Source organism: Pichia membranifaciens, assembly GCF_001661235.1.
Source record: "Pichia membranifaciens NRRL Y-2026 unplaced genomic scaffold PICMEscaffold_6, whole genome shotgun sequence".
In the NCBI taxonomy this organism is placed as follows: Eukaryota; Fungi; Ascomycota; class Pichiomycetes; order Pichiales; family Pichiaceae; genus Pichia; species Pichia membranifaciens.
This window is the reverse complement of record NW_017566987.1, coordinates 106,251-119,688: the sequence shown is the minus strand read 5'-3', so window position 1 is coordinate 119,688 and position 13,438 is coordinate 106,251. Positions and strand designations below refer to the sequence as shown.

Below are 13,438 nucleotides of genomic sequence, written 5' to 3'. Positions count from 1 at the left end.
AGAGTGTTAATTGAAGCTGTTACGAGAAAAGGAAGAAGTTCCAGAAACCTTCCTGGGGACGGCGGCAGGCCTACAGCGCCGGGCCTTGTCCCTCGCCGGCGGGCCTCACCTGGCGCCACACTTTCCTCAGAGCGTCCTTGAGCTGGAGGTCCGAACAATTGTACATGGAGGTGATATGTCGAAAGAGGGTCTCGAGGAGGAAAGGATCTTTAGGAGGAGGGGTATGATTGTGGCCGTGGCCGTGGCCGTGCCTCTCTCTGTAGGTGTCGAGGAGCATGGCTGTGTGTTGCTCGAACTGCTGAGCGGGCGGCAGCGGGGTGTGGGCGTAGTCGTCGTGTGCGGCAACAAGCTCCTTGTCGAAGAGTTCCTGGGTCGACTTGACGATCTGGAGCTTGTTCCGGTCCTTGTACTCGTTGTTGGAGGCGACGTTGGAGGAGCTGATGCTCGGAAGCACGTTGGTGTCGTAGAAGTCGACGAACTCGTCGACCTGGGCGTCGCTCCACCGATAGAGGTCTTCGAAGGAGGAGTTGAAGAAGAGCTTCTTCTTGAAGTCGACAAAACTGGGGCTCCGTGCACCGCTGGCAGTGTTCTTGGCGAGACGCAGGTACCAGTCGGCGTACTCGTTCTCGGGGTTGTTGGCGAAGTAGACGTCGGCGAAGATGATGAGCAGGGCCATCAACTGCAGCTCGGGGTGTATGCGGGTCTCGGGCAGGCGGTGGAAGGCAAAGTCGAGGCCAAGAAGGTCCACGCAGTTCTTGACAAGCTTGACGACGCCGAGCGGGAGGAAGAGATTGAGGACGACGCGGACCAAGAGCGGGAAGTAGTTCAGACGGGACTCGGTGACGTGGGCTGCGATGTACTGCGACGCAAAGCGCCCGTTGAGCCGCTTGAGGTAGTTGTAGAGCGTGTGGCCGTGGAAGGTGCTCACCTGCGAGATGGGGATCTGGATGCGCAGGTCACGCGGGAGGCAGTACTCGGCCCGCTCGAGGTGGAAGCTCTTGTCGAACGTCGCAGCGATGTAGTCGCAGAGGTAGAGCGGCACGTTCAGCTGCAGGGCGGCAAGGTAGTTGACGACGCTGAGGTGCCCGATGTCGTACGCCCTGTGTTTCGTGTCCAGCCGTCGGTTCAGCGAGCTGTCGAGCAGCTGCACCCAGATCAACTTCACCACGGATGTGTACAGCCGCCGCTGCTCGCTGTTCAGCGCCAGCTGCTGCGCCAGAAACCTCGTGTTCTTCGCTAGGATCATCTGGAAACACCGTGCCTGAAGCCGCTTGAAGTCGTCTCCGTACTTGCGGGTCTCCACCTTGTCGGACGACAACCGGTTCACCCGGTTCCGCATCGCCTGCGACGACGTCAGCCCCGCCACGTTCACCAACCGCCGGCTGAAATCTGGTCCGCCGCCTCCTCCGGCCCCGCCGGCACCTCCTCCGACGTTCATCATCTCGTCGTCGTCGTCGATCTCGATGTCGAACTGGTTCACATGGCCGTACTGGCACACGTTCTGGCCGTTCACTCGCTTCCACAGCCGCGACGGACAGTTGTCCACCCCACACACCTGGCCACGCACATATCTGGCCATATTCTATTTCCTGTTGGCTGGAGAGCTGGCTGCTGTGGCCCGTCAGAGCCCCGAAAACCGGTAACAAACAGCCCTAGAAACCTTCTAGTTGAAAGAAAATATTTCTGAAAATAATCATCAAGTAGAAAAATTCGAGAAAATGAGAAAATGGACAGGCTTGATAAGCTTCTTCCCTCTGGTTTGGGGGGAATGCAAGACTTCTGGGCGGAAACCTGGCCGGGGGCTTTGCTGACCTGTTGTGTACCCACCGTGCTGACACCCTACAGCTTACTCCGACCTGTCTCTGTCCCAGTAGAAGCCGCCCGCAAAAACAATACGGCAAAGAAAGCATGGACGTCGCCCTGTCACGTGCGGGAAAAACGTCGTTAACTTTTCTCTGTTTATAGAATCTGCGTGACACAGGCATGTGGGAGGTATGAGCCAACTTGGCTGGATGGCTCCCCGGCGTAGCACGAGTTGAGTGTTGCGAAGACAGGACACGGACAACAGAGCGGACACTGAAGGCAGATAATGAGCGTGGCGGCTGAGACAGAAAGCACGGAGGGAGATGGCGAACAGGGTCTCCGGGACAAAGAGCCTGGCGCAGTAGAAGAGGGAACAAGACAGACACACACAGAGACGGAGAGAGGGGCGGGGAGAGAGGCGGAGAACGGCAAGAAGAAGACGTTGTATGACAACGCGTACGATACGGAGGACATGAACACGATATTCAGCGAGGAGAAGCAGTTCCACGGCATCATGAAGAAGTACTGGAACCAGCGACATGACTTGTTCAGCAGGTACGACGACGGGGTGTTGTTGACGAAGGAGTTGTGGTTCAGCGTGACGCCGGAGGTGATCTCGAGGTTCACCGCGAGGGTGGTGCAGCATGTGTTCGAGAGCAAGAACGAGCCGATCTTTGTGATGGACGCGTTTGCCGGGGGCGGGGGCAACGTAAACCTGTTTCTCGAGTACTTCGACGTGGTGTTTGCCGTGGACATCAACCACATCCACCTCCACTGCACGAAGAACAACGCAGCGGTCTACTTCCCGGCGGAGAAGCTGTGCACGCAGTTGAAGCTGCTTCCGCTGAACTGGGTGTACGCGGACGAGACGCTCGCCGAGCATTACGTGGACGAGCACTTCGAGTCCGTGCAGGAGACGAGCGAGCTGGTCGACCATGTCTACGCCAACAAGGAGGAGTCGCAGGAGAGCCTCGACATCCTCAAGGACGTGCGCTTGGACTGCATCTTTGGCTCGCCGCCGTGGGGCGGGCCCGAGTACATCCGAGACAAGTACTACAACCTCAACAACATCCTTCCCTACCCGCTCGAGAAGCTGCTCTCCATTTTCCTGCGCTACACCGACAATGTGTGTCTCTTCCTCCCGAAGAACTCCAACCTCGTGCAGATCCAGAAGATCACCCAGACCCTCTTCCACGACGAGAAGTACGTGCGAGTGCTGCGCATGAGTGTCCACGGCCGACAGAAGGGCCTGCTCTGCTGCTGGGGGCCGGCTTTTGTCGACTTCGACTTGCAGGACGTGGAGCTGTGAGTGTAGACAGCACAGCTGGCGCACCCGGCCCAACGCTGCGCAACATCCACTGTATACGAATTACTATAGATAGACGGCGACCGTTCGTCGGCCCGTTCCCCGGCCACCGGCCGAAAAGACAAACACAGAAACCGCATCTTCTACACCATGCCGCCTGCAGTCCTACCGGGTCCTGCTGGGCCCTCTCCGGGCTTTCTGCCTAGCCCGAGGATGTCCAGGAAGTCGAGGACGAAGACCTCTTCGGCCCCTCCCATGTCATTCGCTATCAGCCGCTATCGCTATCGCTCGCTATCTCGCTATCGGGCGATCTTGGCGATCTTCGCTCACTATCGACGGGGGGTGGGAGAGAGGGAGGCCTGGCAGCTGGATTTGACACAGGGATGAGGAAGAGAAGACGTCTTCCGTGGTGGAGGTTGTAGGGGCAGTCCAAAGGTCCAAGAAGCACTCGACAAGCAAGGAACGGAGCTGGTGTTGCGATGGACACTCTGATGCGTGGGTTGGCGCTACGGAAGGAGACAGTGCAGCTGTTTTCCCAGCTGTCCGGGCTGAGCGGCTACCTGTCGATATCGTTCTGGCTCTTTGCACAGATCCCACAGGTGATCAAGAACCACACAGACAAGTCCGTGGACGGGTTCTCCCTTGGCTTCCTGTTGTGCTGGTTTGCCGGTGACTTTCTCAACCTGGTGAGCTGCCTGCTCAACGACGCCATGGCGTTCCAGATCTTGTTGAGCGGGTACTACTGCGCCATCGACCTTGTGCTTGCGTTCCAATACTACTACTACAAGCGGATGTACCACAACCCGGAGTCAAGATGGTACCACCCGCCGCGCAGAAGAGGCAAACACGCCCGCAGTCCGCGGACGAGCTTGAGAGACAACCTCGAGACATACGGATCCATCGACACAGAGATGATGATCGACCAGCGGATGCTGCAGCAACAGCAGCCACAAGGACAGCGGACTGTACGGACGTTGGCATCGCCAGGACTCAAAGCTACCCCACGAAACCACGTGAAGGGTGTATTCAAGAAACAAAATGCCGGAATATCGAAGCTGGTGACGTCTGCGCTCATCAGCGGGTTCACTAAAGTGCAGGGACTGCCCATAGTACAGCAATACATAGACACAGAGCTGGTACGGCAGCAACAATCGCCGGGAATTTTGGACGGTGGGAAGGAAAACAACTCTGTCATCTATAGAATAGTCCAGTACCTCCTGACCATGGACAGCTACAAGCTGGGGAAGATTCTCGCTTGGGCGTGCACGGCGCTCTACTTGGTCTCAAGGATACCGCAGATCTACACAAACTACAAGCTGCAGTCGACGAGGGGCATCTCGTTGAAGTTGATCTGCTTTGCGCTCTGCGGGAACTTCTTCTACTCGGCGTCTCTTCTTCTGAGCGAGAACTCGACCGTCGGCGGCGATGTGTCCCGGGAGTTCTGGAAGGCCGAGCTCAGCTACTTGATTGGGGCGGTTGGCACGGTGGTTTTCGACTGCTCGGTGCTTGTCCAGTGGTACTTCTACGACTTCCGCAGCAGCTACCGCAGGACGAAGAGCGGCAAGTTGCGGCTGATCTCGCCCACACTGGACGCCGGCCACCAGCGGCACATGCACAGCTTAGAAAACGGCGGCCAGGATGCGGCGAATGCGGCGAAGATGATTTCGATCAACGGCAGACGGTCGACGACGGACCCGATCAGCGTGAGCGCCAGCGTCAAGTCGACGTTGTCGCCGAGCCACATGAAGAAGATCAGCGAGTTCACGCCGTTGTCGCCAATGGACTTTCTTCTCGACGACTACATGGCGAGCCAGACGGCGAACAAGGCGGCGGGCCACACTCCGAGCCGGACGCCGAGCCAGACGGAGAACGTGCTGAGCCAGACGAAGAAGAGCGCCCGGTCGAGCATCCACACGGCGCTTGCGCCGGCGAAGAAGCCGAAGGGCAGCGACAAGGGCGGCGCCCCGGGCAGCGACACCAGCGGCGGTGCCGACCAGCAGCGACCTGTGCCAAACGCCGACGAGGACCTCAACATGTCCATGGACGAGGAGGACGCGGAGTAGAGTAGCATAATTTTTTCACTCCCTAGATCGATTAACCAGTAAATATACCATTTTTTTTCCTATCTGTATCTCAGTTACATAAGCCTATAGAGGGGGGACGGTGTGCCGACGCCGGGCTCGCCATCAACATGCGCATGCGGTCTGTCTCGCGGAGGAGGCGACGTCTGCACAGTGGCCGCAGCCGCAGGCGCCTGGACACACGCACTTCGGTGTGGGACACACGCACACCGACTTGTCGTCGGCGCACGAGCTGCACTTGCACCCGTTCTCGCACTGGCACTTCTTGGCGCACGAGCACTGCGAGATCTCCTTGGCAGGCTGCGAGCAGCCGCACGAGTCTGTCTGTGGGGATTGTGGTTCAACAACGTTTTTGGTAGAGGAGCATCCGCAAGCCATTTTTTCTTGTGTGTGTGAATATATCTTTGTTTGTCTGAAGTGTTTCTTGTCTAGTGAGTCTAGCGAGAACACTCCGAGAACACTCCGAGACTACACAGAACGACCAGACAGAACAGCCCCAGACAACGGGCACGGGGCTCCTTTTATAATGTGTCAAATACGTCAACGCTCAGATCCACCCCACAACGCAAAAAGGACGCAGCGCGTCACGGTTCTCCGCCAACGGTCTTTCCCCGGGGTTTTAGCCCAGGCGAAAACCACGCTGGGGGCAAAAACCCCGTGGCGAAAACCTCGCAGAGCCCTGTGTGGCGGTGCCCGTGGCGGTGCCCGTGGCGGTGCCCGTGGCGGTGCGTTCTGGGTCGATCGACTTGTTTTCTCTTTTTACACCCGTGCACCGTTTCCGGCACCGCCACCGCCACGTGCACCGCCACGCCAGAAATGCTCAGCGCTTACCCGCCTCTCTCGCTGCCTGCCCCGTTTGCCCTCCGGCCTTATCGAGGAGGCGGCTCTGTGGCTGGGACAGCCGGGTGGCCCATTTTGGCCCAATGCGGGCGGAGCAGCGCCTGAAGCTGTCAAGCCTCCCCGGCCCGGGTCTGCCTTGGCTGGGTGAGTGGGTGCGCAGCGTGCTCTGCTCAGCTCAAGCGCTGAGCTTATCTGGAGTTGCCTTGCTCAGCAGCTCTCAGACTTCTTTTGCCTCCGGTGCTTCTCCTGGCTTGTGGTGTCTCTGCTCTTACACAACCCTTCTCTACCCTACTGCAGCCCCACAGCACGGTAATAGCAACAGCAGCAGCAACCCGCAACCCACCCCCAGCCCAATTCGCCCGCCATGAACTTTAAATCGTCGGTCCTGACCTCGTTGGTCTTGATGCTTGCGTCCTTGCAGGGCGCAGACGCCAAGGTGCACAGCGCCAAGATCCACAAGCACCCGCTCGAGGAGAGCTTGAAGGACGTGTCGTTCGTGGACTACGTCGACTCCATCAAGGGCAAGTACATGAAGAACTTTGTGAGCAGCGTGAACGCACCCTACGTCCCCTTTGTCGAAACCATCATGGACGAGGAACTCGAGCACATCGAGAAGACGCACGACCTTCCCTTGACCAACTACTTGAACGCACAGTACTTCACGGAGATCCAGATCGGGACCCCGGGCCAGACGTTCAAGGTGATCTTGGACACCGGCTCGTCGAACTTGTGGGTGCCTAGCGCAGAGTGCTCGTCGTTGGCGTGCTACCTCCACGAGAAGTACGACCACGACTCGTCCTCCACGTACAAGAAGAACGGCACCGAGTTTGCCATCAGATACGGCTCAGGCTCCCTCGAGGGCTTTGTCTCCCAGGACTTGCTCACCTTCGGCGATTTGGTCATCCCCAAGCAGGACTTCGCCGAGGCCACCAGCGAGCCGGGCTTGGCGTTCGCCTTCGGCAAGTTCGACGGTATCTTGGGCTTGGCCTACGACACCATCTCCGTCGACAAGATTGTTCCCCCAATCTACAACGCCATAAGCCAGGGCTTGTTGGACGCTCCACAGTTCTCCTTCTACCTCGGCGACACCGCCAAGTCCGAGGAGGATGGCGGTGTTTGCTCCATCGGAGGTTACGACAAGACCAAGTTCCACGGCGAAATCACCTGGTTGCCTGTCAGAAGAAAGGCCTACTGGGAAGTCAAGTTCGACGGTATCGGTTTGGGTGACGAATACGCCGTCTTGGAAGGCCACGGCGCAGCCATCGACACGGGTACTTCCTTGATTGCCCTTCCTTCCCAATTGGCCGAAATCTTGAACGCCCAAATCGGCGCAGAAAAGTCTTGGAACGGCCAGTACACCATCGACTGTGCTGCTAGAGAAAATTTGCCAGATTTGACCTTCACCTTTGACGGATACAACTTCACCATAACTCCTTACGACTACACTTTGGAAGTCTCCGGTAGCTGTATCTCTGCCTTCACCCCAATGGACTTCCCAGACCCAATCGGGCCTTTGGCCATTATCGGTGACGCTTTCCTCAGAAAGTACTACTCCATCTACGACCTAGGAAAGGACGCAGTTGGATTGGCAAAGACAATCTAATCGTTTATCATGGCAACTCCATGAAGGACTTTCGTTTTATCAAAGAAAGATTCAGAGATTTTCGCACACAATAAAGTAAAAAAAAAAATATAGGGCTAATCTCTTACTCAAAACAACTCACATAGATCTATCTATATTTTTAAAGGTGCCTAGCGCATACGGTCAAGCAATTTTGTTCAATTAACACAAAAAGGGAAAAATTAATATGAATAGATGAAGAAATCAAAAAAAAAATTAAGAGTAGAGAGGGTCATCTTATCTTATCTTACCTTCATCTTACTCATGGGTTATTGTTATTACTAATTATGTGTATATATTTATCTAAGTCTATACATTAAAATTTTTATGTTATTTAAACAACACTACACTTTCCGCACACTAATCACTCACCCCGTTATCATGAACGTCATACATTGACTCGCTTGTTTGGATGCTCCGCAATCGACTCCACTGGCTTACGTTTCCTTTGCATGACATGCACCTCAACTTGTTTGAGCCCCTCTTTCAGTTTCGTCTCAAACAGTTTCCTGTCGCTCTCATCAATCGTCACACGCTTCCTCTCCAAATTCGAAGTAACATCGTCGATATACAACCCAGTCGTGTCAACGATCCGTATAAGATACTTCAACTCGGAGTCGTGTTTCTTGTCGACGAACAACGACAGAACATCACAGTCCCGTAGCTTAATCTTCTTCCCCTTTCCTATCTTCATGCCATTGACATAGCAGGTATTCGTGCTGAAGTCTAGCAACCATACATCGTCGAGACCCATTGCCGGCGACGAGTAAATTCCGTTTTCGTCAAAGCCATTGTTCTCTAGGTTGTAGGGCGTATTGACAATTGAATTCGACGAGGTGCCACTGCTGGTATCCTTTGTTGGGTGTCTACGCTTAACAATCATGCAATGGATCTTGGAAATACGTTCATCGTTCATCTGGACGTTTAAATTGTCCAATCGACCGATATAAAATGCAGGCGTCCCTTGTGGTATGTATATGGTTGATAGCTTTGTCTTGAGAGACCCAGGCTGGATAATCGAAAGTGACATAAATGTTGCTGGAGGCGGTTTCGGCTGCGACTTTATTTTCGATTGGGAATGTGATTGTGATTGTGACTTAGATCGTGCCTGGAGTAGCATGGATTGGCTAGATGGTGAAGAAGTTCCTTTTTGTTGTGGGGTATTCGGCTTGGAAGAAGCCTCGTCCTCAAAGTTTTTATAGTCCATGTCCTGACGTTCCGTTAATGACGATAGTGCATGGGAGTTCTCAATCTGGCTTGTAGAGGCCCCCATAAAATTCATGGAGTCTTCATGCATATTTCTGTCCTTAGGTATTTGCGGAATCTTAAAATCCTTCATGAACTTCCCTCGTGTATTGTTGCTCTTTTTGTTATCAGTATCGTTTTGTTCTAATTTTTTGGGTATTTGCTTACCTACATTTCTTTGGCTTTGTGAAAGATGCTGGGAAAGACTGACTTGGGACGGAAAATCAATGGTTTCGTTGAACCAGGGGTGTTGTAGAGCTTGTGCTGCATTTAGTCTAAGGGCAACATCAACTTCAAGAAGCCTGCTGATGAAATCACAACCTTCAATTGAAATGTCCATACTTCTCAAAAGCTTGTCATGATAATCCCCGTTTGTTATATGCTTGAATAAAATATCTTGTGTTGACCCACTGAAAGGTAAATGTGCCGTCATGATAACAAACAGCAAGCATCCGATGGACCACATATCCACTTTATTTGAATACAAATCTTCGGTAATACGGCCATTTCCAAGGTATCTCTTTCGGTTATTCGATTGCTTCTTCTTATTGGAAATCACTTCCGGGGCAAGATATGCTAATGTACCACAAAAGGTTTTCATTCTGCTCTCTTGCTCCTGACTCTTAGCTAAACCGAAATCAGTTATCTTCACAACAACAGGATCATCCTGAGCAATCATAATATTATCAGGTTTCAAATCACGATGTGATATTCCCTTTGAATGAACGTAAAGTATAGCCTCCATGATTTGTCTAGCAATCTCACGACTTGCACTCTCATCGATTGCTCCATTGCATGCTACAAAATCCATCAAGTCTCCTCCTGAAATATATTCCATCACAAGATAATAATTGTCATCGTCTTCGTAGAAAGCTTTCAGCCTGACAATTCCCGGATGATCTAGCTTTTTAAGAATCTGAAGTTCCCTTGAAACTCCATCCATTCCTCCAAGCGCTTTTTTCTTGGATATTATTTTAGCTGCAAATGTAATTCCAGTTGATCTTTCTATGGCTTTCTTCACGGTAGCAAATGCACCTGAACCCACTATCTCATCTCTTATTATGAAATCTTTATGGACACCTTTATCTTCTAATGATAGTGCCTTCAATGAGCCGTTCTCGTCCATCATTTTTGTTAACATCACATTCGGCAAATGGACTACAAATCTTGCAACATCCTTTTCAATGCCAATGCCAATGGCAATTTCGTCACCTTGAGTAAGAATGTAATTTCGTCCTTGGACTAGCTTCGAGTTATTCAGCCAGGTTCCATTAGTTGACAGATCTTGAATCATCAAATTATTTTCTTGCCTGCTCGATCCGGTACCGTTATTTTGGTTGTTATCGTTATCTATATTCATCCAAAGCTTAAAATGTTTATTACTAATCCTGGTACTTTGTACGGGTAAAAGATATGTACATGTATGAGAATTTCTTCCAAAAATCCATTCTTGCTTAAGGTTCGATATCACTTCATTATTATTATGATTGCTGGTATTATTATTGTCAGTACTGACGCGTATTTTATTACCGTCTTTACTCTTTACGTCGATGTGGAAAGTTTCATCAAAGGTACGTCCAATTAGACGGCATAGCACCCCTTGTCTCACCAATTCATGACCCAAGGGATCGGTTAAAGGATTGTAGCTACTAGGTTGCGTAGGCTGAGTGGTTGTGTCGGGCAATTTTTTGGTTTCTGTTTCATTATTCGGCTGATTTGGCGGTTTAACTTTGTTCATGAATTCTTCTTGATTTTGAATAAAGCTTTCTTGTCCGAAAACAGAATTTCGGATTTCTTTCAAAGGCGCAGATATTATGTTTGTTCTGTATCCAGGTCTCTCAGCCATTCCTGGGCTCAAAAGAGATTTTCACTGCTTTTAAAAACGGTCAGATCACATTTCCATTTAATTTTCTTTTTAGGCCTTCTCGAGAATTCCGATGTACTTGGTTTTCCCCTTTTTTTTCTTCATTACGCGTGTCACCTAATGGCGCAGTAAGATACTTTTACTTGTGGCGCATTATCTTGGAGATGAAAAAAAAAATCGGAAATTTTCCAAAAAATTCATTCTTTGCTTAAAAGAGAAAGTAAAAAAGGAACCAGATAAAGAAGATCAGTAGAATTGCAGAACGCAAAGCCATAAAGTCATACATCGTTCAATATGTCAGATACGGTTGAAGGAAGCAAAAGAGCTTTTGATGAAGAATCTGTGAAGCAAGAGGCTGCGAAAAAACAAAAGATTTTTTATCCTGATGATCTACTAGATGAATGCAAGATTGGAATCACAGAAGAAGATGTTGGTATCACCGAGTTCCTTTGCCATAAAAACTCCAGTACTAGAATTAATGGAACACTAAAGCAAAGATATACTGATTTCTTGGTTAACGAAATTGATGTGGATGGTAACGTGGTCCATTTAACTGACCTTGGATTCAAAGCGAAGGAACTAACTGAAGAAGAGAAGAAGATTTTAGAGGAGCAACAGCGTAGATTAGCCGAAAAAGAAAGATCATGCACCATCCCTGACGATGACCGGGTCAAATTAAGCGAATATTTTGCCGAAGCTGACATAAACGCAATCGTCGGCTTGATGGCAGACAGTGCCAAAACTGTTGAAGTTAGCAAAGTTTTTGACGACAAAGAAGAAAGAACCAAGGTACATAGGTTGATCCGCGAGATATTCAACAATCGTATTGAATCTGTTACCACTTCGAGTAATACTTTCATATTTGGACACAATGCAAACAAAAACCGTAGAAGAAAGAACAAGCAAATAAATAACACTATTCACCATGATCTAGGTGAACGTAAAGACTTTTTACATTTTGCTTTGTACAAAGAAAATAAGGAGACCATGGAAGTCGCAAGTATCTTGGCAAAATTCTTGAAAACACAGGTCAAAAGTGTTAAGTATGCTGGTACAAAGGATAGAAGAGGTGTCACGGTGCAAAAGATGTCGATTGAAAAATTCTCGGTCGAGAGAGTGACAACATTGAATAAAGCACTAAAAGGCTGTAAGTTGGGGTGTTTTGAATATAAGGACTCTCCAATGAAATTGGGTGATTTGAAAGGTAACGAGTTTATCATCACAATCAAAGATGTTGAGAGCGTTGATCCTAATATTTCTGTTGAGGATGCCTTGATCCCAATCTTGAATTCATTAAAAGAAATTGGATTCATCAACTACTTTGGTATGCAAAGATTCGGAACATTCTCAATTTCCACGCATGAGATCGGTAAGGAAATCTTGAAAGGGAATTGGAAAAATGCAGGAGAATTGATTTTAGGAGAGCAAAAGGTAGTAATTCCGGGTTCCATTGAAGCAAGAAAGATCTGGGCAGAAACAAGAGATGCTTCATCTGCGTTGAAGAAGATGCCAAGAAAATGTAGTGCCGAATACTCCATTTTGAGTAGACTTGAAAGAAGTCAGAAAGACGAGAATGGAGAGTTTGATGAAAACGCTTATTTTAATGCCATCATGGGTATACCTAGAAATTTGAGAATCATGTATGGTCATGCGTATCAGTCTTTTGTTTGGAATTGTGTTGCATCGAAGAGAATACAGCTTTATGGGTTGAACGTTGTTGCAGGAGACTTGGTGCTATGCAGCAATGAGAAGATTATGGATGAATTCAACAAAGAGCTAGAGAATAAGTTTGTTGATAACGACGATAGTGTCATACAGGATTTGAAAGAAAGTCATGGATTGAAGGCTAGACCAATAACGCAAGCCGAAGTCGACGCAAAGAAATTTGATATCTATGATGTTGTTTTACCAACTCCAGGATACGATGTAATTTATCCTCAAGAGGAGGCGTTGAAAAATGTTTATGTTGAGGTCATGGCTAGGGATGGATTGGATCCTTTTGGTATGACACGTAAGGTTAGGGAGTTTTCCCTGGCAGGTTCATACAGACAGCTGATCTCCAAAATTGATAACCTCGAGTACCATTTTAGAAAGTACAACGAAGTTTCCGATCAACTAGTACGTACAGATAAGGAGATCTTGACCCTAAAGGAGGAGGCAGAAAACAAGGATGCCGTAATCAAGCAGATTCTAGATGGTGTTCCTGATGGTGAAAAAATCGCTGTCATCTTGAAGATGCAACTAGGTGTATCTACCTATGCTACTATGGCTCTTAGAGAGATTCTACAAGGTGACACTTCTCGTTTTGGAGGAATTGTTAATTTGCAAAAGAAACAGAACTAGACGGGTCTATCGGCCCATTGGCCCCTTTTGAGGGAAGTGGGCACATGAAAATTACCAACGTGGAATGTTATTTATTTCCGTTTTCGGACATTGCTGATGTTCCCCATGTATAGTAGTAACTTCACAAACTGAAACGGTGTCTTTTCGACTCTCCATTTAGGTTGGTATATATATAGAGATATATAAAAGTTTACGGTCCATTATATTGCGATTGCTCTTTAAGTCCAGTTCTCGGACGATTCTTTGCTTCAACAAATAAAAACATACCTTGTTCAAAAGCCGGGGGTTCACAGTACACATTGCTGTAAAGAGAAGAAATAAATTAGAAAAGAAAC

At 49.6% G+C, this 13,438-nt stretch overlaps 7 protein-coding genes across 7 annotated transcripts; 4 read left to right on the top strand and 3 right to left on the bottom strand.

Annotated features, from left to right (window-relative positions):
* Positions 1 to 70: 70 nt before the first annotated feature.
* Positions 71 to 1,579, bottom strand: PICMEDRAFT_60276 (hypothetical protein; the record flags this gene model as incomplete). The annotated part of the gene is made up of 1 exon (XM_019163422.1): positions 71 to 1,579. One exon carries the CDS (start codon positions 1,577 to 1,579, stop codon positions 71 to 73), a length of 1,509 nt encoding a protein of 502 aa, XP_019015707.1.
* A 96-nt stretch (positions 1,580 to 1,675) lies between these two features.
* PICMEDRAFT_18008 (hypothetical protein) lies at positions 1,676 to 3,216 on the top strand. Its single transcript, XM_019161847.1, has one exon. The coding sequence runs from the start codon at positions 2,090 to 2,092 to the stop codon at positions 3,110 to 3,112; it is 1,023 nt and encodes a 340-aa protein (XP_019015706.1). The 5' UTR covers positions 1,676 to 2,089; the 3' UTR covers positions 3,113 to 3,216.
* Positions 3,217 to 3,648: 432 nt separating this feature from the next.
* PICMEDRAFT_24166 (hypothetical protein) lies at positions 3,649 to 4,623 on the top strand (the record flags this gene model as incomplete). Its single annotated transcript, XM_019162339.1, has 3 exons — positions 3,649 to 4,074; positions 4,129 to 4,245; positions 4,348 to 4,623. Coding segments are annotated over 3 exons (819 nt in total), but the record flags the coding sequence as incomplete, so codon positions are not given.
* Positions 4,624 to 5,185: 562 nt separating this feature from the next.
* Positions 5,186 to 5,740, bottom strand: PICMEDRAFT_18007 (hypothetical protein). The gene has a single exon (XM_019161846.1). The coding sequence runs from the start codon at positions 5,566 to 5,568 to the stop codon at positions 5,296 to 5,298; it is 273 nt and encodes a 90-aa protein (XP_019015704.1). The 5' UTR covers positions 5,569 to 5,740; the 3' UTR covers positions 5,186 to 5,295.
* A 564-nt stretch (positions 5,741 to 6,304) lies between these two features.
* On the top strand, positions 6,305 to 7,959 carry PICMEDRAFT_18004 (hypothetical protein). Its single transcript, XM_019161845.1, has one exon. The coding sequence runs from the start codon at positions 6,395 to 6,397 to the stop codon at positions 7,631 to 7,633; it is 1,239 nt and encodes a 412-aa protein (XP_019015703.1). The 5' UTR covers positions 6,305 to 6,394; the 3' UTR covers positions 7,634 to 7,959.
* PICMEDRAFT_18003 (hypothetical protein) lies at positions 7,892 to 10,761 on the bottom strand. The gene has a single exon (XM_019161844.1). It carries the CDS (start codon positions 10,740 to 10,742, stop codon positions 8,040 to 8,042), a length of 2,703 nt encoding a protein of 900 aa, XP_019015702.1. The 5' UTR covers positions 10,743 to 10,761; the 3' UTR covers positions 7,892 to 8,039.
* Positions 10,762 to 11,001: 240 nt separating this feature from the next.
* PICMEDRAFT_18002 (hypothetical protein) lies at positions 11,002 to 13,437 on the top strand. Its single transcript, XM_019161843.1, has one exon. It carries the CDS (start codon positions 11,055 to 11,057, stop codon positions 13,101 to 13,103), a length of 2,049 nt encoding a protein of 682 aa, XP_019015701.1. The 5' UTR covers positions 11,002 to 11,054; the 3' UTR covers positions 13,104 to 13,437.
* Position 13,438: the final 1 nt, after the last annotated feature.

Excerpts from the sequence above, each read along its gene's own strand:
- PICMEDRAFT_18008 (XM_019161847.1), top strand. The coding sequence starts at position 2,090 with ATGAGCGTGGCGGCTGAGACAGAAAGCACGGAGGGAGATGGCGAACAG.
- PICMEDRAFT_18007 (XM_019161846.1), bottom strand. The coding sequence starts at position 5,568 with ATGGCTTGCGGATGCTCCTCTACCAAAAACGTTGTTGAACCACAATCC.
- PICMEDRAFT_18004 (XM_019161845.1), top strand. The coding sequence starts at position 6,395 with ATGAACTTTAAATCGTCGGTCCTGACCTCGTTGGTCTTGATGCTTGCG.
- PICMEDRAFT_18003 (XM_019161844.1), bottom strand. The coding sequence starts at position 10,742 with ATGGCTGAGAGACCTGGATACAGAACAAACATAATATCTGCGCCTTTG.
- PICMEDRAFT_18002 (XM_019161843.1), top strand. The coding sequence starts at position 11,055 with ATGTCAGATACGGTTGAAGGAAGCAAAAGAGCTTTTGATGAAGAATCT.